The 16732-nt window shown below is 48.6% G+C and overlaps 6 protein-coding genes across 6 annotated transcripts; 4 read left to right on the top strand and 2 right to left on the bottom strand.

The window, feature by feature from the left end:
• Positions 1-1222: 1222 nt before the first annotated feature.
• BDR25DRAFT_362865 (uncharacterized protein) lies at positions 1223-2566 on the top strand (the record flags this gene model as incomplete). The annotated part of the gene is made up of 8 exons (XM_033696637.1): positions 1223-1252; positions 1281-1303; positions 1362-1448; positions 1500-1558; positions 1600-1699; positions 1751-1815; positions 1891-2016; positions 2076-2566. 8 exons carry the CDS (start codon positions 1223-1225, stop codon positions 2564-2566), a joined length of 981 nt encoding a protein of 326 aa, XP_033540157.1.
• Positions 2567-3710: 1144 nt separating this feature from the next.
• On the bottom strand, positions 3711-5597 carry BDR25DRAFT_113795 (uncharacterized protein). Its single transcript, XM_033683618.1, has 2 exons — positions 4772-5597; positions 3711-4725 (listed from the first exon to the last, which is right to left on the bottom strand). Exons 1-2 carry the CDS (start codon positions 5356-5358, stop codon positions 3984-3986), a joined length of 1329 nt encoding a protein of 442 aa, XP_033540156.1. The 5' UTR covers positions 5359-5597; the 3' UTR covers positions 3711-3983.
• Positions 5598-7296: 1699 nt separating this feature from the next.
• Positions 7297-10635, top strand: BDR25DRAFT_113784 (uncharacterized protein). The gene is made up of 4 exons (XM_033683617.1): positions 7297-7958; positions 8012-9031; positions 9085-9901; positions 9950-10635. Exons 1-4 carry the CDS (start codon positions 7596-7598, stop codon positions 10489-10491), a joined length of 2742 nt encoding a protein of 913 aa, XP_033540155.1. The 5' UTR covers positions 7297-7595; the 3' UTR covers positions 10492-10635.
• Positions 10575-12037, bottom strand: BDR25DRAFT_362862 (uncharacterized protein; the record flags this gene model as incomplete). The annotated part of the gene is made up of 9 exons (XM_033696636.1): positions 10575-10755; positions 10817-11115; positions 11168-11279; positions 11318-11430; positions 11503-11551; positions 11600-11672; positions 11719-11876; positions 11932-11963; positions 12005-12037. 9 exons carry the CDS (start codon positions 12035-12037, stop codon positions 10575-10577), a joined length of 1050 nt encoding a protein of 349 aa, XP_033540154.1.
• BDR25DRAFT_307786 (concanavalin A-like lectin/glucanase) lies at positions 11816-13426 on the top strand. Its single transcript, XM_033690903.1, has one exon. It carries the CDS (start codon positions 12068-12070, stop codon positions 13295-13297), a length of 1230 nt encoding a protein of 409 aa, XP_033540153.1. The 5' UTR covers positions 11816-12067; the 3' UTR covers positions 13298-13426.
• Positions 13427-14182: 756 nt separating this feature from the next.
• BDR25DRAFT_273151 (dipeptidyl-peptidase III) lies at positions 14183-16720 on the top strand. The gene is made up of 3 exons (XM_033687346.1): positions 14183-14454; positions 14519-15526; positions 15580-16720. Exons 1-3 carry the CDS (start codon positions 14330-14332, stop codon positions 16544-16546), a joined length of 2100 nt encoding a protein of 699 aa, XP_033540152.1. The 5' UTR covers positions 14183-14329; the 3' UTR covers positions 16547-16720.
• Positions 16721-16732: the final 12 nt, after the last annotated feature.

Below are 16732 nucleotides of genomic sequence, written 5' to 3'. Positions count from 1 at the left end.
AATACTCTTAGTATTATTATAGCTAATTTTATATAAAAAAAATTACTTAAAGCTAACTTCTAAGTAAAGCCTAAGACTATACTATTATATAATTAAGCTATTAAATTTAATAAAAGAAAAATCTACTTTATATAAAATAATATTATTTTTATATAAAAAAGTTAAGCTAGGAATCTACACATAATAGAGTCTAAGGTAGAGGATGCTGCGCAGAAGTACGTTAAATAGCGCGCGCAAGGTGCCTATATTGCATTAGTATGTTAACCTAAGGCAGCATTTAACCTGTCTACTGCTGCTTAAGTTGTGTTACTATTATATAACAATATTAAGGCATTAAATATATAAATTTAATAGTAAATTAATAACTAAAATAAAGAATTATTATATGTACTTCTTAATCTTTTTTATATAAAGTTATTTATTTTTACTAATAAATTATTTATAAATAATAAAAACCTAAGTTTATAGCTTAGCTTTTTTATTATTTTTAAAACTAAGTAGTAAACTAGAAACTTATATAACTTTAAAATTATAAGTAATATTATATACTAGAACTTCTCTAAGTGTAAACATGTTACCTGCTCTGTCTTAGCTAGTAAGCTGTACAGAATAGTAGAAGAATTTAACTACATAATTACACTAAGTACAACTATTAACTAGATTACATGTATGCTTAGAATACCTCCTATACCTATTATACTATGCATAAATTTAAGATTTTTATATAAATGTCTTATAAAGCTTAGAATAATAAATAAAAAAAACTTATAATTAATATTATATTAATTTAAGAATTATATAAAAAGAGAGAGATTATAAAAATTAAGTAAATTAATAAAAAGAATAACTCTATAAATGCTTATATAAAAAAGGTGCTAAACTTTACTCTTAAGAAACTAATTTTGTACAACTAACTAACTATTAAAGTTAAAGCGTTAGTTAACAAACTTAAGCCTATATAAAATAGGCAAAAAAGGCCCTACAGCAACCTATTTACTATATGTGTAAATAAGGCAAGTTTTGTATAAAAGAAAAATAAAAAGTTGCTAATATCTAAATAGTAATATTTAGGCGCCTAGTTAATAGTTACGTAGCTTAGATGCGCCTAGATCCCTGTGCACAGAGATCTGTGCGCAGAGTTTAGGACTATATTAACCCCTTTCCTTTGTACAATAGAAATAACAAGAAGTAATTAACACTAGTTACTTAACACCCCTGTGCGATGTTTACACCGTGCAAACCTCTCTGTCTCGTACGCATTTGCTGACACCAAGTGCTAGCTAGCAGAGAGTCCATTCAACACGTACGTATATATTAGGCGCTCCTAAGTAATATGATCAGTTTACTAGAGACCATCAAAGGAACAATTGCTCATTAAACCAGCCGAACATACCTGTAAGTTTTCTCAATAATGATTTCCAGTTACATAGAGCATGTTATCCCATATCGTGGAAAAGCATAGGTTAGAGCTCTTTAGTCAATCTTTTTGCTAATATTAGACAGAATATGAAAAGATGTAACGCCCTGTTCCCTAATTACCTGTCATATTCCACGTTAGGTGACAAGGGGCAGTACAATAAGCCTGCATCGTGACGCAAGCTTCGAGCCTATTCTTTAGCTTCGGATTCCGAGTTCATATAACTAAACAAGAATTACGTATTGGACAGGAGACACTAGCATTTTCCCGTGAGAGTATATTGTAGGGTACGTAGTTTCTCGATGGTAAAATCCTTCGAAGGATCCCGACGAGCGGTTATTCACCCCGAAAGGGAGATAGAGCCGGCACGCACGTGATGCTGATATTGTTGTTTGGATGTGGGAAAATGATATATAAGATGGCTGCGGAGAAAATGCTATCATTGCGCGCCTAGTATTAGATATTTGTAATAGTTGGATTTGTTTTCAACAAAATGCTCATCGCCGTTGTTATTCTTCTGCAGTTTCTTGCGGGTGTTCGACATGTCACTGCAGCACCATTAATCGCAGAGTCAAAGCGCTTCATAACACCTAATGGGAGTAAGACTTACCCAGTTTCCCATACTTGCCCCATTCGGTCCACTGACGAACCCGCACAGCCGAAGTCTTTGATCCTCGCCCACACGGCTATACCCCGGTTTACTCCCCCACCCGCTGGCCCGACACTGTTTTCATCACCCGCGATGGCAGTGTCTCTGAATGCACCGAGTTTCCCGACCGCTACGGCATCAGCGTCGAGTATATGTATGACAAGTCCAATTACACGTTCTACTGTTGGCAGAACAACACCATGCATGATCCTTCTGGAAGATTGTTTCTGCGAACTGTTGAAGACTGTTATGTAGACGAAGACAATGTCCCAGCGGAACACATTGATTTCCAAGACGAGCTCCCGTGGTGTGGGCCTATCAAGCCATATCTAGTGGACAACAGCCCGTTACTTTGGAACTCGACGTGGAGTGATACGGCGCATTATACGTTGCCATGTTGGAGGGAGCCGACTACCAAGTCGCAGAGATTGGAGACTGGTGCCACGTATCCGCATATGTATTGTTGGGTAGAAGGAGAGAAGTTCGGTAATTCGACGTAAGTAAGATCCTTTTTTGAAGAACCTATTTCCTGTTAGCTTGGTCAAGGTGTGATGTTTAACTTTGGTAATATTAGTCGATGGTATGAGAGTGCACGGCTGGAGGACTACAAGAAGTGTTACTTTCCGATAGAGATGTTTTATATTGGACAGAACGCTACTAGTGGGATTTTTGGTCGTAAGTACAGTTCAACGCAAGCGATCGCGAATCATGTAACTCACAGATACCACAGAAATGGCTGGAGCGGGAGGTCGTTGTCCATGAGCTGAGAAGCGGGACATCGGAAGAGACGTGAAAAATCACGAGAGCTGAGACTGAATCTAGGAGTTTCTTGAGACCTGCACGATTAAACGGGCCTGGATGCGCGCGATTTTGGTTGATAAAAGGGAGGATAGAAATTCGACATAGCACGAAAGTTTCTGACGACTACCCCTCGTCTAAAGTCTCTTTTTGTATCCTCTTACGTTGCTAGGGCGCGAGCTCGATCGCTGCGAAGAGCATGCTTATAGCTAACTAAAGCTAGATTGACAGTTACGTATGTAGACAAAGATTGGAAGGAGTTAAGTGGATTGCTAAGTTATAACTTAAATTTTCGGAGGATGCGTCAACCAACGAACATAGTGGCTCTCTCTGCAGATAGACAATAGGTAAGTAGTGTGCGGGCAGCACGAAGCTGCTGGTGATGGCATCTGTATTGCCCTCAAGGTCAGCTGAGTGAAATATGGAGGAAACACACCGCTAATTTCAGCGAATCATTAGCGATTGTAGTATTTACTAGAACGTCTCGAAGACGTGAACTTCTGTGACACAGAGCCAACTTAATTTGACAGAATCCCAAAGTGATCCTTCCCACCTGCCCATCGCCGGTCCCCATGTCCGTATCCTAGTATTGAAAAGCAACTCACCCCAGTCGCTCGCGACCAAGGTTAAACAACCTCGTTCCTGGCCAACTTGCCACAGCGACTCAACGGTTTTTTGCTTTTGCACGTGGGCGTCGCCCGTTTGCGGAGAACTCTGCAGAACGGGGGCGGGGATCAAGGCTGAAAAATTATTGGAATGTGATGCCGTTGCAGGTACGGAGACATCATCAAAAGAAATATGAAACGGTGACAAGCACGACAGTGAGAAAAGCAAGGAAACCGTACCTCAAAGGCGAACCGAGCCTCTGGTTGGGACGTGAGGTGAGAATGCTTTTGTAATAGTGGGATGTTGGGCTGAAGAGGTGATGGGGGGCGGGAAGTGAGACTGGATTTGGAAAGAAGGCTTCGTATTGATGATGGAAAAGGAAGGTGGAAGATACGCCTTGCTCGATTCATCACCAGTGGCCAAGGTGAAGGAGGTGCAAGGGGCTCAATAAACTGATTTGGAATGCTAGAAAGGTACGACCTTTAGCATCGCTGTTAAGCCATGGTGGTGAGATTATATCCCTGTACCTAAATCTTTTTTCAAGACATCGAGAATTTTTTGGTTGTCTACCGCGTCATCCGCATTTTCCTCCGTATTCTCGTGCTTGCAAGCCCGCAGGGCTTCGGGATGCGCCTTCAGAGTTTCTTCGAGCTCCTTTCGCTCCTTTCGCTCTTGTTTATTGTACTCCTCTTCCAGCAAGTACCCATTTGGAAGACTATCGGGAGCGCTTGAGAGCACATACAGTGTAGGAAATTCGAGAACCGTGCGACCCTGGAGACAATCACGAAGAGTCGCCGACGCAGATAGAGGAATGAGCACGTGACTAGTGGAGTTGGTTCGGGGCTTTAGTAGGAAGAAATTGTGTCGATGATGAAGGGATTGGGAGTCTGTATCATCGATATCAGGGTTTGTGTGAAGATGATGTGCCACTTCGGCGTCGGGTCCAGATGCTTCTTCGATCTTAATTTGTGACAGCTCTTCTGAGGAGGATCGTCTGGGAGTCGGACGCTCCACTTCTTCATCCTCAACCTTGATTTGGGGCGGTCCGGATTTGTCTTTAGAAATACCTCGAGTATCTTGGGATCTCTCCAGCTCAGTGTTTTTATCCAAGTCGGGCTCTAGTTTCCTTTTCTTGTTGGGCTTTTGTCCAGCAAGGTTGGCATATGCCGCAGCGAGTGAAAGGACCTCTGAGGTTTCGGAAAGAAGGCGAGCCTTGCCCTCCCGTATCCATTCAACGGTCCATACAATGTTTTTCCTGAGACGGTCAGGGTGAAGGGCGTTGATAGAAAGACAATACTCACTTTGAACTGGCGTGGGTTTTATTCTCCTTCTGCCTACTCAAACCTTTTGGAGCTCGAATCACATTCACGCCGGCGGCTTTGTATCGTTGCTCTGTGATTTCTCCCTTCCCTGGTCCGGTCCGGGCTGCATTGGCGACACTAAGTCCTCTATCTTGGATATCTTTCTCTTTTCTGTCTAGCCCACGTTCAATGCCAGTGATGAAGTTATAGTCATGATCGATCCCAGCGGGAGTGGCTAATTGAGATTTCTTCACATATTTCGTGGGATCTCGTTTCCCGGTACACTGTGCCCATTGCTGGTGACGCTTGTAGCATGGCAGCGAGCAGGTCCGAGCTGCGCAGCCTGGACAACAGTACTTGGATTTCTTGTTGTTGCTAGATTCTGTCAGCCTTAGTGTTGGGAATGTCTCAGTGGGTTGCGCAAATTGAAACGTCTGTTTTAGTCTATGTATGAAAGCGGGGTCTGGAGAGATAGATGACAACGACATTGGACATGGGCAAGGTGTAAACGTCATGGAAGACATGGAAGATGTGCTCAAAACACACCAGATGCTACATAAATCACTCAGCAGCGTTTCATCGGCCATATGGGCTGATCGGAGATTCCGTGATGACAGACGCGAAATCTGAAAATGAGATGCTGCAGAATTTCGGGACGGCGAACGACGATTATGGTTGGCAGGAGGGTGGCGGACGGAAAGGGAGAACGCGCAGCCGCCGTGTAGTGCGCGCGGGCAGTGGAATTTAGTTACGATGGTAAGCTGGTTCCAGTGGGTATGAGATGAATGGTGTGTTACGGAGTTGTGATGGGCTTGGCGGCGATGGGTGAAGGAGCCGGGGAGGTTTGGTTGTGGCGTGGTTGCATCTCGGAGCTTTTCTCTCCCCTCCAATACGCCGTCAAGCTAGCTAACGCGGATTGGAGCTTCAGAAGCTAACTGGAGGGTTCTACGTTGTGAAGATCTGGGAATGAAATTCGTGGATCTTGCTGTGTTGCAGCTTTAGTGGTGGTGAGGGTTTGGAGCGCTTTTTTCGCTCCAGCCTTTCCAGAGCATAGAAATTGACTTTTTTTCTGTGACCAATTCGGATCAACCGATCCTCACTGCGCTGCATGCACACACGGACTCGGCTTTGGGGGAGAGCAGATCTCCTGCAGGCCAATGGTGGATAAGCAGCACGGGCGATGTGCGCACTGCTGGCTAACATCGCTCATCATTCTGTGAGTTTGTGTGGTCGCCACACTACTTCTTCCTGCAGCCCAAGGCTGGGAGATCCTTAACAGATGGTGCGGAGGCGCATCCACCCTCTCCCAGGCTAATCCAGGCGATGATCATTCTGGAGACGTCGGACTCGTGTTGGAGCAAGAAGAGGAGGTCACTTTGTCATGGAAGATGCCAGCGGTCTTATTAGTCGTTTAAGATGGGTAATACTTGTGGAGACTACTGAATTGTAGATCAAAGCTAGTCGGCGAGCGCGTTGTTCCTCTGCGGTTAGCGTCACCAAAGGCTCGACGTTTCAGCTTTCTCCCTCACACCCTGACCAGCACGCTTCGAGAGCAACGTTGCCCCTATCGATGGCGACGTTGAAGCCCTGTCGTTGGCAGTTTGCATGAAAAAAGGGTTGTCAACAGCCTGAGGAGACGAGTAAAATAGCTCACGACCCGCTTCCCCTCAAAACAAACCCTGCCCAGGTTGCTGCGAAAACGTTCGGAGGGATCAAACACGCCGCAAATGCCACGGCAATTGATCGTCAGTGATCCCTCATCACGTCCAGGGCTTTCTTACAGAAAGCTAGAAAACGAATCCGCGATTCTCAGGGGCCTGATCGCTGGGCTAGCCGTGGGATGACCCATTCATGGAAAAGACTCCATGCGCATGGCCCATCATGGGCAGCCGAAGACTCACTGCAGACAGCAAGTCATGGCGCCGTGCACAAGAAGTCAATCCTCATCCCTAATCGGTATCACAGAGCAAAACCAAGGCTATCGCCGCGGCGGCCAGGTCCCTCTCTGTTCCGGGGAACGGACGAAGCGGGCGAGCTGCCGTGTGATTTGTGGTCTTGCAGTCCTGCACGAGTCGTGGTACCAGAGGTACGGGTGTTGGGAGATGGTGATGTCTCCGGCAGCGCTACATCACACGCAGCGTGCGTGATGCAATATAACTACTCTGAAGTTATTGCGACGGACTGCACGCTCCGCTGAGAAACACATTTGACTCGGTTTCTTGTCACTCTCGCTCCGCTCCTCGCGCCCGTTGGCCATTCGGTTCTTCCGAGCTGTGAACACACCGTTATTTGCACACGGAGCATAAGGTCCCATCACCCACGGCGATGCACGTTCCTGGCGTCGTCGTCGAAACCCCTGGGCGCGCCGTGCATATCCTTTCTGCACGGAGACGAGACCCTGTTCGCGAGCGGATTGGCAGGGAACAGGCCGTCATTTCCTATCGAACCGAGACTTGTGAAGCCTACCCTCGCTAGCGCCACTTCGGGATGTTCTCCCCCAAGCTCCAGCGCCCGAGCTTTGCCTCCTCAGTCCTGCCGCATGTCCCCCAAAAGCACCCAAGCCGCTCTCCTCCTCCCTTGCTGCACCTCTCCTCACTGCCCACCTGCAGCAAGGTGACCTCAGAGCCTTCAATTGCACCTCGAGTGCTTTCTTCACGCTCTGCTGCTGTTTGTCTGCCCTTCACGCTCTCTATCATTCACTTTTTTGTTCGAATGTCCGCTCCCCCCTCTTAGCAGCTGCTTCTATAACTCGTGCCGTACTTTTTGCCTCCACGCACGGCCAACGTTGTCTTGAAGATCAGTTTCGACGCCCGTCTTTCCCGCAATGGCACCTTCTCTAAGCCTGCGTCCTCGCACTGGCGAGCGACCCTCCACTAGCCAAGGCGACACCAGCCTGATTATCCCCAGCAGGACTTCTTCCCTGCACTCAAGGATTACTCAGCCGTTACCCTCAACTCTGAACATTAAACAGGGCCAGAGGAGCCCCAAGACATTGACCCACGCTTATATGGTATGTGGTGTGGGAAGAGAGCCATCTCAATGGGTAAAGGCGCCCGCTCCGAGTCAGGGGAAGATTGGACACATGAAAGGCGCGGTTGGTACTTTTTGGCTTCCAGAGATTCTAGGAAGCAGCCCGAGGTTGGAGCAAGATAACGAGATTGCAAGGTCTCTTCACGCCGCGATGCGGGTAGGTTTCCTTTTTCCGCGACCGTTGAGTTTCGCTCTGACCCTGGATCCCAGGCTTGCTTCCCTCACGATGTTGAGATTTGCACAGGCAGGAGCCAGCCTCACTGCGTTCACCACTCGTTTGTCTTGCAGCAAGACTCGTCGCACACTCTCTATGGCATTGCTCTTCGCGTCTGGTCCCGCGCCGATGAGAAGAGGGCCGAGACCATTCGCGACTTGCGCAAGCGCATCGAGCCCGACTTCTTCGACAACAGCGACGAAACGTACTGGATCCCGTACTGTCTGAGTTTCCTTTCCCGGTATCCCTTGTATAATCTGCTCGGCGATTATCTCCGTGGCATGTGGATTCATTGGAACAAAGCCACCAATCTTTTTCACGCCGAGGAGGTCTCCCGTATCCTCAGCTTCCCCGCCCCGCGACTTAACGATTTGGTCAGAATCGACATGAAAGACTACGCGTTGTGTTACCAATTCCCCTCGTCGCCCACTGGATTCCAGAATTTCGCCATGTGGCCACTGTTTACATGCCTTTCCATCCCCAATATTGTCGGGGTTATGGAAGCCGCCGTTTCACCAACGCGACGAATCATTTTCGTTAGTCATTACCCTGCGATGCTCACAGTTGCTTCTGAGACTGTCCGATTCTGTGTCAGGGTGTACGAATGGAGTGGTCTGTATGTTCCCGTCGTTCATGCACGTCATGTCAAGGAGCTAGTACAAGAACCGGGCCCATACATCCTTGGTGTAACCTCCGAATGCCGCTCCCTGTTCACGGCCCCAACAGATGCGCTGGTGGTTGACTTGGATCGCAACTTCGTATTGACTTCAAGCCCACCCACTGCACTTTCAGCTGGCCAGAGATCCAAGATGATCAACCGACTTACGCAAGCTCTAAATGGTGATGTCTCACCAACTGGTGTTCCACAACATTTACGGTCTGCGTACGGAGGCGGTAAGCTCATTCCAGCCGGTCAGATTATCGTGATGCGTGGCGAGGTGGAAAGTATCCAGGATCCAGACTGGTGGAATCAAGATGCTGTTATGACTGTCATGGACCACGTGTGCGAAAAATTGGTTAGTCGCACACCCTAATACCAACCGAAGATGTATCACTGATTCTTTCATAGGGACGAAACACGGGTGTGAAGGCCATTTTCGGAGGTTCCGTCAAGAAGCCCTTGATGACCAAGGTGTCAATGCGCCATTTGAACGAGATCGTCAGGGAGCGTAATCAATATTCCCGTGACGCGATGGAGGCATGGCAAGATTTCATCAACCTCAAAGGTCGCATGGACACCGAGCTTTCCAAAGTCACTAAGAGGAACAATTTCTTGGTCGAAGAGCTTGAGAGCTGGAAGCAACAGTTTCTCAAATTCCAAGCCTTCGCTGAGCAGCTCACCAAGGAAACACAGGAGCTCAAAGTCAAGATCGAAAATCACAAACGTGAGAACCGTCGTCTTACTGGTCTTATTGACCAGCAGAAGGACGATGCTGCTCGTCTTACCGTCCGTTTGTCGGGCACAGAGAAGCAGCGTGACGATGCTTTGGAGGCTCTCGTCCTCCAGCAAGATATTGCCGAAGAGCTCGAACGCGAGAGGAAGCGCAACAAGAAGGAACTGGGTGCCCTTCAACACACCAATATGGCCATTTCTCGTCAACGCGATGAGGCTCAACGCGTTGTTCTCCATCTTCGCGCACTTATTGAAGGTCAAACTCACCACATGGAGCATATTGTCAAGTCGCTTAATGGGAACCCTGAGCTTTCCAACTACATCGAAGAGGGCTTCGAGGATGTACCAGAAGAAGACGAGGAAGAGTACGAGCAATCCAGCACACGCATCGCTGTCAAGGATGCTTCAGGGGTTGGCGCTATTCGTGGTGTTGCTGGTGTTCAGGACCGCAATGAATCGAGAGCAAGCACAGTGGATGGCAAGCATCTCGAGGGTGAGGATGTCACTCCAGACATGGAACATCGCTTACTCAGCAGTCCAGTTGGCCGCAATTCCAAGCGCTACTCGACTCTCAGCATGGTTGATGTTGCCGACCGCCATCTCCGTGACAAGACTGACGCCATTGCGTATATTATCCGAAATATTTCGGAGCAGTGCGCTGCTGCCGTCGAAGGCCTCCAGCTTGCCCAGCAGGCTGATACCGACGACGATAGTCACAGCGAGCGTCGGGCTAGCGTCGGCCAGTTGTCTTCAAATGGCGGAAGGACACAGTCCACTCAAGGCAGTGAGTTCGGCGACGATGATATGAGTCTTCGCCCAGGTCGCAACTCCAGCATCCCCCCAACCCCAGATCTTGTTCACAGGTCGAGCACTTCCATGTCGATCGCAAGTTCGTCAACAACACCCGACAGGCATAGCTTGCAGCATCGACCACATGAGGATGTCCCAGACGTCCCAACGCGCATCGTTGAGCACGATGATGAACATCTCGAAGACGAGATCACCAACGACATGGTTCCCGTGTCAAAGTATGCACAGCCTCTTCCACGGCCATCGCGCACCAACATCCGAAGTGTGTCATAGCAAATAAAGATCAGGGAATTTCACTTGGCTTCCTCACGTTCCCGACTAAAGCGAGAATAGGATAGTTGTTTTGCTTCTTTTATTTACGCCCCATCGACCAAGTCGCGGAATCGGTGTTTCTGGATATATTTTTGTTTTCCTTTCCTTGACTGCGAATCGGTAGATGTCCCCGTCGCATTTGTCACATATTTCTCCCACCCAATCTTCGGATCCCACATCGGGTCCTTACAAATGTCGACGGACGGACGGACGTGAATCTCCTGGCTATGTTGAATCGTTGTTGGTTAGTTAGAGTGCAAAAGAAGGATGCTGAACCGAGCGGGACTTCGGCGAAGGTTTCAAAAGACGAAAAAGAAGCGATTCGGATGTTTCGAAGAGCAGTGAAAAGATTGAGTGGAGCAATGCGTCATATCCCCACCTTGCGATAGGTAGAGGAGCTTTCAGTGGGAATCCAGGGGGCGTCTCTGTGTGTCTCCGGCTGATTATCCAGGACCGCGATGTTTGTAATTCTTGTTTTGAGTACGATGAAGATATAATACCAACATTTCCTTGACTTTGTTCAATAGCTTGTCCGTTTGACGGTACGCAGTGACATGCCCGGCTCAGGAATATTACGACGCTAGCCTTTTTCAAGGATTGTAGCTTAGCTAACGCAGCGATGTTTAAGGAAAAAAACCCAGCCCTCCTCCAGGACGAGATATATTCTCCGAATTAATTCCACGCTAATATGCACCCGCCCACTAGCAAAGCCATCATATGCGCCCAAGTTCCAATAGTCGCGGATAAGGCTATTTCGAGAGGTATTGCAAAAGGATCCACCCGCCACGGATCACATCGGCGCATGGTGTGGCTGGGCTCCTTTTTTTTCTCCTGCATGCCGCATCCAGCATCCCAAGCAAGGTGATCCGTGTGGCTTTTCTTGTTTGCAATTGCAATCCCCTGACAGCCTCCATTCCATGATGAGATTTAAATCACTCCTATTTTTCTCAGCCCCATGATTCATAGCGTGACATCGCTTTCAAATACCCTGCTTGAATTTCCAAACCCAAATGGGATTCCACTGGTCATGACCGCATTCTGGGGAAGCGCTTGCAGGTTCTCAGATCACGTTGCTAGACAAAAGAAGCTAGGCTCAGGGGCAAGCAAAAGGTCTGGATTCGATTTGGGATGTGAATTGGGGGCTGAGCCACCCAGGTGTCGGGTCGATTGGGCGGCACAATAGGGCACAGATCCAGAGAAAACGAAACGTCAGGCCAGTGTCGTGAGGACGTGGGACTAGAAACAAGGTTGAAAATGCATGCGCCTCACTCTTTGTCGTCGGACTTCTGAGATGAGGCTGCTGGATAATCACTGAAATATATGTGATTGCTGACAGTGCATTTTGACTTTTGATTGACTTCGGTCCTTCGTCTTTGTCTGTTAATTCCTCATACCACTCACTCGCTTTTACAATAATTTTCCAAGGTATTCACCTCTACGCGTTGTTGTCAAGTCCTTCGTTTTTAGTTCTTACTTTCAATATCCACTCTTTCTCCCTTCTCCACATAATAAACTGCTTCGCCGTCGATTGATCGTCATGATCACCCTCCCACCTCTTGGCTCACTGCTCCTACCCCTCTCCCTCCTCCTCCAACCCACCCTCTCCGACTACACCACCACAAACAACACCACTCCAAAAGACAACTCACAAAACTGCTCCTGCTATGTCATCAGCTCGGGCGCCGACTCCAATACCCCTGAATATTTCCAATACTACCGGTTTTTCGACTTCCGCAATCTCGCCGACCATGCCGGCCAATTCACACAATCACCACCCTTCGTCAACGACACGCAAGATGCGGGCGCGGAACCAGTCTGGGATACCAAGATCTTGAACAGCCCAGCCTGGAATGTCGACTGGGGCATCCAAAACTGGAGCAAACCTGCGACCTCCGATTTTCCCGTCGCCATGACCAACTCCCCGGCCAACGTCTACATCCTGCAAGACAATTCCACACAAAACCCGTTAACATATCTCACCCTACGAACCTCGCGTCTCGAATCCTTCCAATCCGCCGCTGAAATTGAAAACGAGCAAAAGAACGTGCTACACTGCAGCATGCGGATGTACGCGCGGGTTCTTGGGTCTGCGGGTGCGGTTGCGGGGTTTTTCACTTTCTTCGATGATACGAATGAAACAGACATTGAGATCTTGACGGATGATCCGACGGATATGGTGAGGTACACAAACCAGCCAGCGGTGGACAAGCAGGGGAATGAGGTCCAGGCCGCGAGTAAAAACCCGGATAAGTTGGCGCCGTGGGATCAGTGGCAGACGCATCGGATTGATTGGTTTGAGAAGAATAGTTACTGGTTTTTGAATGGGAAGCAGGTGGCTGCCAATACGTATTCGGTGCCGAGGAAACCGAGTGGGGTGGTGATCAATATGTGGAGTGATGGTGGGGAGTGGAGTGGGAATATGAGTGTGGGTGACAGTGCGGAGTTCCAGATCCAGTGGATTGAGCTGGTGTTTAATACTTCTGGGCCTGTGGGGGGACCCGGTGGTGGGAACAAGAAGAGGGAGGCAGTGGCGCTAGATCTGGAGGGTGGGACAGAGATTAAGGCAGTTGATGATGGTATGGGGAAGGGAATGTATGAATGGAAGAGGAAGGCGAAAGGGTGTGAGGTAGTTTGTAAGGTGGATGGGGTTAAGGAGATTGGGACACCCGAGGTCGTTAGCGTGAACAAGAGTGCGGCGGCGGGGATGTCTGTATCGTGGGGTTTGTTGGTGGTTGTCGGAGTCGTGTCGATATTGGTAGGAATGTAATAGGACGGGATCTGTGTATCATAGGATGGGAAGTTCGGAAAATTTTGGAATTGCATAGCGGAGGATTGGGTTGGCAATGTACTGTACGATAATGATGAGCTCAAAATATAATTTAAGGCATGCACCGACAGATTCTGGGACCCTTGATGTATTACACATCTAATAGCCTTGCACATAATCTAGCCTTTTGTTAACGCTTGAGATTGCAGTACAAATTTGCGTAAAATATTATGTGCTGGAACTAACAACCTTATCAACGATGTACTCCTTCGTTGACGCTGCTAATTGCAGTGCAGTTTGGGGGCTGAAAACTTGAGGAGTTCCTCCACGCCAGATGCAATACAGTGTCGCAGGTGAGGGAGGCGCTTCGTTGGCGCTTGAGATTGCGGTGTTGAAGCGAGGACTTTGAATGAAGCCATCCCACCTCCATCTTCTCACTTGTTGAATGCTTGGCAGAGTGTTGAAGCCAAGCAGCCCCACTATGCAAGGGCAATTGTGTACATCCATATTGTCGTGCAATTACCTAGGGACCTGGATCATTGATGAATGAAGAATTGCAGGTTATGGCAGCCTTGCACCCAAAAAGTTGTCTTTGTTGGCACAAGTTATAGCTCGCAGTTGAGAGTTCAGTGGGCAGCATGTTGTAACTTAACTTGAGACATAATTCGAGTAGATTTTACCTATTAAACCTCTTACTAAAAAAGCTGTTAGCAAGGTACTAATCTCTGTTTAAGACTTACCTCCTGTTATGCTCTACATTCGGTGATAAGATGCAGGGGAAATCACAATGCAACGAGGGCGGTGATGCTTGGCATGGTGTTGAGCGCCAAGCCACCCCGCTATCCCGCCCTGCAAGGCAACCTTCGAGCTCCCCGCACCTGCTCACACCTACACACCTCTCCTTCTCCCAAATAGGCCCCTGATCTCTTTCGTCTCAACTACATAAATCAATTGGGTTCCAGGGCTCTTTTTTGCCTCTCCCAAACACAGCTTTGAACTGATTCCACTCCGACTTGGTCCGGTGCTGCCAATATGAACACCGAATCCCTGAAGCAGTATCTGGCAGATAGCCCTCCTACCATTGTCCCGCTGTCAATCAAGCCTCACTTTGAAGCGCTAGGAGAGAAGGAGAAGCTTTATGCTCACTACATCTCTACGTACATCACAACTCTCTGGGTAATAACATTTGTGAGAACATCATTCGCTAAGTAGACTTCATAGCGCCTGCTTTGCTGGAACGCGCATTGTCCTCCGTCAAATCTCCCCCGAGTCCGAGCCCATATACGACTTCATCGTCACTCTGCACAAAAAATGTTCCGGCGACTACTCCTCCGCTGCCAAAGAGGCTGGTCTCTCTTCTGACGACCTCTCCGCATACCTCAACTACGCTGCACAATTCCTTGGGAACCTAGGGAACTACAAGTCCTTTGGTGACAGCAAGTTCGTACCTCGCATCGAGCCTCGCCAGCTCAAGGCGTTGGCGACAGTGTACCCGGAGACGTTGGAGCTGTTTGAGAAGTTCAAGGGTGCGATATATGCAGGTGAGGACGTAGGGAAGCTGCATCTTGGGTATCCAGACTCTGGACATGTTTCCACATACTATCCCGATAGCCCGGATATAACGAAGGGGGAGATCACGACTGTGTCCGATTTCATGGAGAGCAAGGGGCTGTTGCCGGAGAACACCAGAGTCAGGAAGACAAGCGAGGGTTATGAGATTCTGATTGCATCGGCGCTGAATAACCCATCGGATATGGAGAGGGATCTTAAGGAAAGCGAGTGGACGCTGGGTGATGGGAAGAAGGTCAAGCTAGTGTTTGGCGATTATGCAAAAGAGATGAAGACGATTGCGGATAATATGGAGAAGGCGAACAAGTATGCCGCAAATGATACCGAGGCCAACATGACAACCAAGTATGTCAAAAGTTTCAGCACGGGCTCGCTACAAGCATTCAAGGAGAGCCAGAGGTGGTGGATTAAGGACAAGGGTCCGGAGGTTGAGGTCGACATTGGCTTCATCGAGACGTACCGCGATCCTCACGGCATCCGAGGTGAATGGGAGGGCTTCGTTGCAATGGTGAACAAGGAGCGAACGAGGGCGTTTGGTAAGCTTGTTGAGTCTGCTCCTAAGTTGATTCCACTGTTGCCCTGGGATTCAAGCTTTGAGAAGGATACCTTCCTTAGCCCAGACTTCACCTCGCTCGAAGTTCTTACCTTCGCCGGTAGTGGGTTCGTAATCCCCATCCCTATCTCCCTTTCCATCTAGCTAAATGCCCAAATAGTATCCCCGCAGGAATCAACATTCCCAACTACGACGACATTCGTCAAAATCTCGGCTTCAAAAACGTCTCCCTCGGTAACGTCCTCTCTGCCAAAGCCCCCAATGAACCCATCCCCTTCATCAAAGACACGGACCTCGCCGTCTACCAGAAATGCCGTGACCCTGCTTTCGAAGTGCAGGTTGGACTTCACGAGCTCCTCGGTCATGGTTGCGGTAAACTCCTCCAAGAAACCTCCCCCGGCACCTTCAACTTCGACATCAAGAACCCTCCCATTTCCCCAATCACCAAGAAACCCATCACAACCTTCTATAAGCCGGGCCAAACCTGGGGCTCCGTCTTCGGCAGCATAGCAGCATCATACGAAGAATGCCGCGCCGAATGCGTCGCCATGGCGCTAAGCTGCGACTTCTCCATCCTGTCCATCTTTGGCTTCGGCGACGGAAAAGAGGATATCAACTCTGAAGCTGGAGACATCTTGTATGCAGCCTATCTTTCCATGGCCAGAGCCGGGGTCGCAGCACTCGAGTTCTGGGACCCGAAGTCTAGGAAATGGGGACAGGCGCATATGCAGGCCCGTTACTCCATCCTACGCACTTTCCTCAGCGCAGGTGTCGAGTTCTGCGAACTTGAGTACAAATCGGACGATCTCTCAGATCTTACTATTCGCCTCGAACGATCTAAAATTCTAGAACTAGGACGCCCGGCCGTGGAAGACTATCTACAGAAACTACATATCTACAAGAGTACGGCGGATGTGGATGCGGCGAAGAAGCTGTATGAGGAGATTACAGATGTGGAGCCGTTTTATGAGAATAAGGTCAGGCCGGCGGTGTTGAGGAATAAGACTCCGAGGAAGGTGTTTGTGCAGGCAAATACGGTGGAGAAGGGGGGTAAGGTGGAGTTAAGGGAGTATGAGGCCACGGCGGAGGGTATGATACAGAGTTTTGTGGATAGGACATATGTGTGAGGATAATTTCAGAGGTCTGGACAGGGTGGATGGACTTTGTTAAGCGGGATGTCAAGCTGAGTCAACTTACGTGCAAAGAGGGCAGCTAGATCTCTGCGCGAGACTTCACTATAGATGGCATATTTAGCCATGATATGCATTATGTGTGAGTTAGCTACTGCCATTCAAGTCTTCTGCCTGCTGGAC

The sequence above is a fragment of the Lindgomyces ingoldianus genome, assembly GCF_010093535.1.
Source record: "Lindgomyces ingoldianus strain ATCC 200398 unplaced genomic scaffold BDR25scaffold_60, whole genome shotgun sequence".
Lineage (NCBI taxonomy): Eukaryota > Fungi > Ascomycota > Dothideomycetes > Pleosporales > Lindgomycetaceae > Lindgomyces > Lindgomyces ingoldianus.
Note: the sequence above shows the minus strand (reverse complement) of the source record. Positions and strands in the feature narration are given on the sequence as shown.

Coding starts and splice junctions, on each gene's coding strand:
- BDR25DRAFT_113795 (XM_033683618.1), bottom strand. CDS start 5,358: ATGGCCGATGAAACGCTGCTGAGTGATTTATGTAGCATCTGGTGTGTT. Junction 4,726..4,771: donor AAAACCCACGCCAGTTCAAA/GTGAGTATTGTC, acceptor TGACCGTCTCAG/GAAAAACATTGTATGGACCG.
- BDR25DRAFT_113784 (XM_033683617.1), top strand. CDS start 7,596: ATGGCACCTTCTCTAAGCCTGCGTCCTCGCACTGGCGAGCGACCCTCC. Junction 7,959..8,011: donor CTCTTCACGCCGCGATGCGG/GTAGGTTTCCTT, acceptor CCTGGATCCCAG/GCTTGCTTCCCTCACGATGT. Junction 9,032..9,084: donor ACCACGTGTGCGAAAAATTG/GTTAGTCGCACA, acceptor ATTCTTTCATAG/GGACGAAACACGGGTGTGAA.
- BDR25DRAFT_307786 (XM_033690903.1), top strand. CDS start 12,068: ATGATCACCCTCCCACCTCTTGGCTCACTGCTCCTACCCCTCTCCCTC.
- BDR25DRAFT_273151 (XM_033687346.1), top strand. CDS start 14,330: ATGAACACCGAATCCCTGAAGCAGTATCTGGCAGATAGCCCTCCTACC. Junction 14,455..14,518: donor TATGCTCACTACATCTCTAC/GTACATCACAAC, acceptor TAGACTTCATAG/CGCCTGCTTTGCTGGAACGC. Junction 15,527..15,579: donor CTTACCTTCGCCGGTAGTGG/GTTCGTAATCCC, acceptor ATGCCCAAATAG/TATCCCCGCAGGAATCAACA.